The sequence below is a fragment of the Cuculus canorus genome, chromosome 30 (assembly GCF_017976375.1).
Source record: "Cuculus canorus isolate bCucCan1 chromosome 30, bCucCan1.pri, whole genome shotgun sequence".
In the NCBI taxonomy this organism is placed as follows: Eukaryota; Metazoa; Chordata; class Aves; order Cuculiformes; family Cuculidae; genus Cuculus; species Cuculus canorus.
Window position 1 is genome coordinate 213,788 of NC_071430.1, and position 7,649 is coordinate 221,436.

Genomic DNA, 7,649 nt, shown 5'->3' on the forward strand with positions numbered 1-7,649 from the left:
TAATTCAACCTATAAATAAGACTTTTTTTTTTGCTTTCCTGGCATTGCAAACCACCCCATCCTTCTCCAAGAAGCAGACGGGTGATGCTGTGAGCGGCAAAAGCTTTCATGGGGGAGCGCGGCTGCGAGTCTAATTGGGTTCTTCTCGCTTCCACTCCTCTCCTTTGGAATGCAGAAGCAATTCTCCCGCGGTAGTGAAAAATATGCTTTCATCTAACAAAATGCCAGTCCCATCCATCCTGCTCCGACACGAGCTTGGGCCAGGATGGATGGATGGATGGAGGTCTCCCCCCCTCCCCCTGCAATGTGCGGTGCTTCTCTGTTTCGCTTCCGAAAGACTATGGGCTTCCGGGCAGTTTTCTGGTATCCAGAGGATGCGCATGGAAAAATAATGTATGCAAACATGCGTACATTGAGGTAATTCAGGATGGAAAGGGATTGAGACAGCAGAGGGGTCGGGACAGGCTGGATCCATGGATTGGAGGGTGGGAAGGGTCTGCAGAGGGGTCAGGACAGGCTGGATCCATGGATGGAGGGCGGGAAGGGTCTGCAGAGGGGTCAGGACAGGCTGGATCCATGGATGGAGGGCAGGAAGGGTCTGCAGAGGGGTCAGGACAGGCTGGATCCATGGATGGAGGGTGGGAAGGGTCCGCAGAGGGATCAGGACAGGCTGGATCCATGGATGGAGGGTGGGAAGGGTCTGCAGAGGGGTCAGGACAGGCTGGATCCATGGGATGGAGGGTGGGAAGGGTCTGCAGAGGGATCAGGACAGGGTGGATCCATGGATGGAGGGTGGGAAGGGTCTGCAGAGGGGTCAGGACAGGCTGGATCCATGGATGGAGGGTGGGAAGGGTCTGCAGAGGGAGCAGGACAGGCTGGATCCATGGATGGAGGGCAGGAAGGGTCTGCAGAGGGATCAGGACAGGCTGGATCCATGGATGGAGGGTGGGAAGGGTCTGCAGAGGGAGCAGGACAGGCTGGATCCATGGATGGAGGGCAGGAAGGGTCTGCAGAGGGAGCAGGACAGGCTGGATCCATGGATGGAGGGTGGGAAGGGTCTGCAGAGGGATCAGGACAGGGTGGATCCATGGATGGAGGGTGGGAAGGGTCTGCAGAGGGATCAGGACAGGCTGGATCCATGGATGGAGGGCAGGAAGGGTCTGCAGAGGGAGCAGGACAGGGTGGATCCATGGATGGAGGGCAGGAAGGGTCTGCAGAGGGAGCAGGACAGGGTGGATCCATGGATGGAGGGTGGGAAGGGTCTGCAGAGGGGTCAGGACAGGCTGGATCCATGGATGGAGGGTGGGAAGGGTCTGCAGAGGGATCAGGACAGGCTGGATCCATGGATGGAGGGTGGGAAGGGTCTGCAGAGGGATCAGGACAGGCTGGATCCATGGGCCAAGGCCAACAGGATGGGGTTCAGCCAAGCTCAGCCCTGCCCTTGGGTCACAACAGCCCCAGGCAACACTCCAGGCTTGGGGAAGAGCCGCTGGAAAGCTGCCCAGGAGAAAGGACCTGGGGAGGATGGTTGACGGCAGCTGAACACGAGCCAGCAGTGACCCAGGTGGCCAAGAAAACCAACAGCCCAGAGAAGAGAAGGCTCCAGGGAGACCTTAGAGCAGATTCCACTATGGGAAGGGGCTCCGGGAAAGCTGGGAGCGCATTGATCAGGGTGGGCAGAGATAGGACGAGGGGAACGGTTTTCAGCTGAAAGAGGTCCAGGCTGCTTCTCTCCAGCTTATGAGCTGCAGGGAACCTGATAACCAATATCCACACGGAGAACTGTGTCCTTGCCCTGAAGAGCTCCCAGTTTTAATTACAGGATGCCTGGAGGTAAGAGGAGCGTGGAGGCTGTGAGTGTGCAAACACCGAGGCGTGGCAGCCCCTTTCCAGTGGGGGAAGAGATGGGTTTAAGTATTTGCAGATCAGCTGCGGGCTGACAAAGTTAAATATAGGGGTTTAAAGAAAACAACCACCCAAGCAGGAAGGTGTCTGTGCGGGAGCACTGCCTCCCAGCATCTGCCTGGGAAGCTCTGGTGGTTGCAGAGGGAAACGCTGCGCTTGGGATAACAGATGGGGGGAAAAAAAGGATGGAGGGATGGAGCTGGGGGGAAGGGAATCAGATCCTGGGCTGCATCCAAAGCTGCAGGACCAGAAGGGCGAGGGAGGGGATTCTGCCCCTCTGCTCTGGGGAGACCAAACCTGGAGCCCTGGATCCATTTCTGGAGTCCTCAGCACAGGGAGGACATGGAGCTGGTGGAGCGAGGCCAGAGGAGGACATGGAGATGATCCAAGGGCTGGAGAACCTCCTGTCCAAGGAGAGGCTGGGAGAGTTGGGGTTGTTCAGCCTCAAGAAGAGAAGGCTCCAGGGAGACCTTAGAGCAGCTTCAGTATGGAAAGGGGCTCCAGAAAAGCTGGGGAGGGGCTTTTGATCAGGGAGTGCAGGGATAGGATGAGAGGAATGGTTTTGAGCTGCAAGAGGGGAAATTGAGATGAGATCTTGGGGAGAAGTGTTTTCCTGTGAGGGTGGGGAGCCCCTGGCCCGGGTTGCCCAGAGCAGTGGTGGCTGCTCCATCCCTGGAGGTGTTCCAGGCCAGGTTGGATGGGGCTTGGAGCCCCTGATCCATTGGAAGGTGTCCCTGCCCATGGCAGGGGGTGGAACTGGATGGGCTTTGAGGTCCCTTCCAACCCAAACCATTCCAGGATTCCATGATGGAGCAGGCGGCGGCGCTCTCCCTGTCTGCAGCGCTCAACTAACAAAAGCAGAGCACAGCGGTGCCAGAAGGGTTTCTTTTAATCTCCTTTCCTTGGGGGAAGTAGGGCTGTGGATCCTCTGCTCTGCACCAACCCTGCTCTGCTCTTCACTGTAAGGGTTGCACCTCTGGGCAGGTTTCAGAGCACCCATCAGCATTTCCAGCTGTTCCCTGGCTTGGGAAAGGGCAACTCTGCTGGTTTTTCCCCTCTTCCAGCAGCCCCAGAGCCACGTGGGTCACCAGGAGCAGAGCACCCGCTGCACCCCGAGGTGCCAAGCCAGGCTCCCCATCACTAGGACTCATTCCTGGTCTCCAACAATCAACAGGCATGGAGATGTCAGCCCCCTCCCCAGCACCCCCAGTGCTCCAGCTCAGCCTGGAGCCACCCCAAAGCCTCCAGAAGAAACCCTCTCCTGCAGAATTTGGGGGCTGCATCCAGCCAGGAGGCTCCAGCACAGCCCCCAGCACCCACTCTCCATCCCCGTGCAGAAGAGGGGCTTTCAGCAGGCACAGAGCCATTGTATCCTCCTGAAAACCCCTCTCAAAGCCTCAAGAACAAACCCTCTCCTCCACAATTTGGGGGCTGCATCCGGACGGGGGGTCCAGCGCAGCCCCCAGCTCTCATTCTCCATCCCTGTGCAGAAGAGGGGTTTTCAGCAGGCACAGAGCCATCATCTCCTCCTGAAAACCCCTCTCAAAGCCTCAAGAACAAACCTGCTCCTCCACAATTTGGGGGTTGCATCCGGCCGGGGGGGGTCCAGCACAGCCCCCAGGTCCCATTCTCCACCTCTTTGCAGGAGGAGGCTCTCATCTCTCCCCATCAGGCACTCAGCTCCCGTGGCAGCTAATTTTAGAGCTTATTTATTAACATTTTAAGATGAAACGTGCCTGAAATATTCCCCCAGTGTGGCCACGCATTTGTTGGCGAGGGAAGCCTTAAATATTTCAGGAGCGTTTCTGTTTGACTCACGTTTGAGCTCAGCTAAACCTCCGCTGCGGCTTTTCGCTGCGTGCCCTCTCCGTCCGGGGTTGGTTGGAATTGTTGAGGAGGGTCACCCCCTAATTCTTCAGAGGGGAACGAGATGGGGAGATGGCTTTTCTGCAGAAGGGTCTCTCCCAGGTTCTTTTTGCCATAAGAGGAGCAAAGTCTTTTCCCCCTCTATGGGTTTTTTCTCCCTTAGATCCCAGCTCAGCAAAGCCAGGGACAAAGCCCTGAGGTTAAAGGTGGTTTCGCATCCGAGGGATGAGCTGCAACCAGAGGCATCAGCCAGAATTTCCTTTATTCCACATCTCAAAAGCACTGATGCTTCTGTAGCAGCGAGGACGGACACGCGGCTTAACACAAACCTCCTCAAACCCTGCGGCTCCCCATCCTCAATCCTGTTAGGAGGAGCGTTTAAAAGGAGCCTATGTTCCTCCGAGGAGGGAGGACAGCCTGTAAAGCCCTTTTGAAGAGCCTGTTAGAAGAACCTTCCCGTTGATCAGAGTAAACCAACACCATCTGCTGCAGTGGGAGAGTAATTTGTAGCTAAAGCCAACGGATGAAGAGGGCGTTGAGCATCAGTTTTAAGACCGAGCCTGTCAAGCTGCAGCCAGAGAGAAGATGAGGTTCGATCCAGCCACAATTTGGGGCTCCACACAGGTTTGAAGCCAACTTTGAATGGATACGTCCCCAACCTCATCAGCGTTGGAGTTCTGAGATGAGGAGCCACAAGGACACAGTGGTGGCAAAGCTCGCGGTCAAGCAGCTGCGGGCTCACTGCCGAACATCTCCTGGGAGGCGTAGGTCAAGTAGAGAAAGCCATCCTCATCCTTGTTGTCTTGGTACAGCTCCTGCATGGTGATGGCCATGTTTGGCAGCCCTTTGTTGTTCACCAGCAGATAGAAGGTCTGGGAGGAGGCCAGGCAGAGCCTTGTCCTGCAGAGAGGAAGGTGAAGACGTGGGTGGGTGAGGACTGCCCAGCACCGGGCAATGTGGCTCTCAGAGAAGCTCCCTAAACCCATCCATGGGAACATGGAGATGTTTAGTGGCTCCTCCTCAAGGGATCAAACTATGCTTTGATGGTGTAACTGGCTGGGTAGATGAGGGAAGAGCAGTGGATGTTGCCTATCGTGACTTCAGCAAAGCTTTGGACACCATAGAATCATGGAATGGGTTGGGTTGGAAGGGACCTCAAAGCCCATCCAGTTCCAACTCCCCTGCCATGGGAAGGGAGACCTTCCACTGGAGCTCCAAGCCTCATCCGGTTGAAGACATCACCTCCTGCAAAAGCATCTTTGGTGCCTACGCTGTGCTCCAGCGATGCTGCCCAAGAGCCATCGGTGCAATCCGTTCATAGAATCATATTAACTTAGGTGGGACTGGCGGAGCTCAAGAGGGCCCTTCCCACCCAACCACTCCGGGATTCTGTGATCACCTCCCACAGGCATCAAGGCGGCTGCTAGGACACAGCCAAAAACACCCATAAAGACCACCCACAACCTCTCCATCCATCCAGAACCCTTCCTTCTGGGACACATTGGTCGCTGGGAGGGCTTCCAAGCGGACCCCAGAGCACAAAGGTTTCAGAATCGACAGCAACCCTGCTGCTCGTTTGCAGGCCTGTTAATCACCTATCCCTAATTAGCAATTGACCTGAGCTGCCGGACCCTGGGGAAGGAGCCAAGGGAGGAGGAGGAGGCTCTAAGGCACCCCATGCATCAGCGAGCTAATTGCAAGGGCTAATTGCATTAAGGCTAATCACTGGCACGTTAGAGCAGTCAAATGGGCTTCCAAGTGTTTCCCAACCCAGGCTGGGATTTTGCACCGATCCAGGGCTGTGGATCCAAGCCTTGGCCCCATCCCGTCCTGACCCACCTACCTCAGGGTGACAACAAACTGGGAGAGGGGCAGATCCTGGGAGACCAGGAATTTGGTCCTGTTCAAGGGGGGTAAGGTCTTCTCCTTCTGGTAGCGCTCTACAACCACCTGCAGCAGGGAGAAGGTTCCGGAAGGTGAGACACAGGGACTGGGACACTTTAGGTTCTCTTATCTAGAGAAGCAGAACTGTGGTCTTCAGAGTTGAGCCACAAAGCCTTGAGCAAGGACTCTCAAAGCCTGCCTTCCAGGTGGCCACAAAGAGAGCGGATGCAGCCCTTACCGGGATCTTGTTGGGATATTTTATCCGGATCTCTGTCACTTCGTGCATCCTGGTGGCTGTGGAAGAGAAAAGAAAGAGCAATAAGCTCAGCTGACCCCATCTAGTGGGAGATGCCCATGGCAGTGGGGTTGGAACTGGATGATCTTTAAGGTCCCTTCCAACTCCAACCACTCTGCTGTCTTTGACCGTGTCCCCTGTCCCCACTCCCCTCACCCCCAGCAACTCACCGAGGCTTTTCCTCTGCTTGAATGGGCGAGAGCTGCCGTCGCATGGCTGCATCTTCTGGAAGAAGGAGGAGAAAGCTCAAGATACAACCAGAACGTCCTCCCTGAGCCCAGCCTTGAGGAGCTTCTGCCTGCAGAGCTCCTAATATAGGGTCATCCTGACCCACCTGGGCTGGGAGGAGCTGGAAGGTCTCAGCAGGATGCTGGGATGGGGAGAAGAGGCTGAGAGAGATGGGATTGTTGAGCGTGGAGGAGAAGGCTCCAGGTAGACCTTAGAGCAGCTTCCAGTATGGAAAGGGGCTCCAGGAAATCTGGGGAGGGGCTCTTGGTCGGGGAGTGCAGGGATAGGATGAGGGAAATGGTTTTGAGCTGCAAGAAGGACATCGAGATGAGATCTTGGGGAGAAATGTTCTGTGAGGGTGGGGAGGTCCTGGCCCAGGTTGCCCAAAGATGTGGTGGCTGCCCCATCCCTGGAGGTGTTGAAGGCCAGGTTGGATGGGGCTTGGAGCCCCTGATCCAGTGGGAGGTGTCCCTGCCCATGGCAGGGGGTGGGACTGGATGAGCTTTGAGGTCCCTTCCAACCCAAACCATTCCATGATTCTATGAAAGGAGAGGGAAGGGAGAGGAGAGGGGAGGGAGAGGAGAGGAGGAAGAAGAAGAAGAGGAAGAGGAAGAAGAAGAAGAAGAAGAGGAAGAAGAAGAAGAAGAGGAAGAAGAAGAAGAAGAAGAAGAGGAAGAGGAAGAAGAAGAAGAAGAAGAGGAAGAAGAAGAAGAAGAGGAAGAAGAAGAAGAAGAAGAGGAAGGAGAGGAAGAAGAAGAAGGAGAGGAAGAAGAAGAAGAAGAAGGAGAGGAAGAAGAAGAAGGAGAGGAAGAAGAAGAAGAAGAAGGAGAGGAAGAAGAAGAAGAAGAGGAAGAAGAAGAAGAAGAAGAAGAGGAAGAAGAAGAAGAACTGGGGGTTCACTCCTTTTGAGGAGCGCTTGCCCGTGTCCTAGCTCCCACCCTCACCCCTGTAGGTGCTGTTGGGTGTCTCGCACCGGAGAGAAGCGATGCTGAATCCTGGTCCCATCAGAAGGGATCGGTGATTGAAAACCCTTCGTTTTCCCACCCGACTTCATTTTCCTACCAGCTTTGATCAATGAAGTGGATTCATCTTCTATGATTCTTCTTCCCGGGGATGGGACTCGGTGTGAGCACAGTGGGTTCGATGCCAGTCCAGAGTGTCCTCTCCATGTCCCTCAGCAGGTTTTAAATGCACTTTGATTTCTCCCCGTGCTGCCTGGGCTGGTGCGCAGGGAATTATTGCTTTTTAAGGCAACCTGGCCTTGAACACCTCTAGGGATGCACCCGGGATGCTCAGCGAGGCAGCATCTCCTCCAGAACCGTCCCTCTCCTCCAGCAGCTGCAGCCCAAAAGGACCTACGATGCCAAAAAGTGCATTTCAATGAAGCTAATTTCAGTCTTTGGCATCATTAAATGAGCTGAGCTGCTTTTACCTCCTCTCTTTTCCGAGGTGGCAGAGGGTTGGGAGCGTG

At 55.4% G+C, this 7,649-nt stretch overlaps 1 protein-coding gene across 1 annotated transcript; it reads right to left on the minus strand.

Moving 5' to 3' along the window:
* Positions 1-3,941: 3,941 nt before the first annotated feature.
* LOC104063348 (microtubule-associated proteins 1A/1B light chain 3C) lies at positions 3,942-6,491 on the minus strand. Its single transcript, XM_054051851.1, has 4 exons — positions 6,121-6,491; positions 5,894-5,949; positions 5,615-5,721; positions 3,942-4,671 (listed from the first exon to the last, which is right to left on the minus strand). Exons 1-4 carry the CDS (start codon positions 6,170-6,172, stop codon positions 4,494-4,496), a joined length of 393 nt encoding a protein of 130 aa, XP_053907826.1. The 5' UTR covers positions 6,173-6,491; the 3' UTR covers positions 3,942-4,493.
* Between the last annotated feature and the right edge of the window lie 1,158 nt (positions 6,492-7,649).

Coding starts and splice junctions, on each gene's coding strand:
- LOC104063348 (XM_054051851.1), bottom strand. CDS start 6,172: ATGCAGCCATGCGACGGCAGCTCTCGCCCATTCAAGCAGAGGAAAAGC. Junction 5,722..5,893: donor AATATCCCAACAAGATCCCG/GTAAGGGCTGCA, acceptor TCCCTGCTGCAG/GTGGTTGTAGAGCGCTACCA. Junction 4,672..5,614: donor CAGTTTGTTGTCACCCTGAG/GTAGGTGGGTCA, acceptor TCCTCTCTGCAG/GACAAGGCTCTGCCTGGCCT.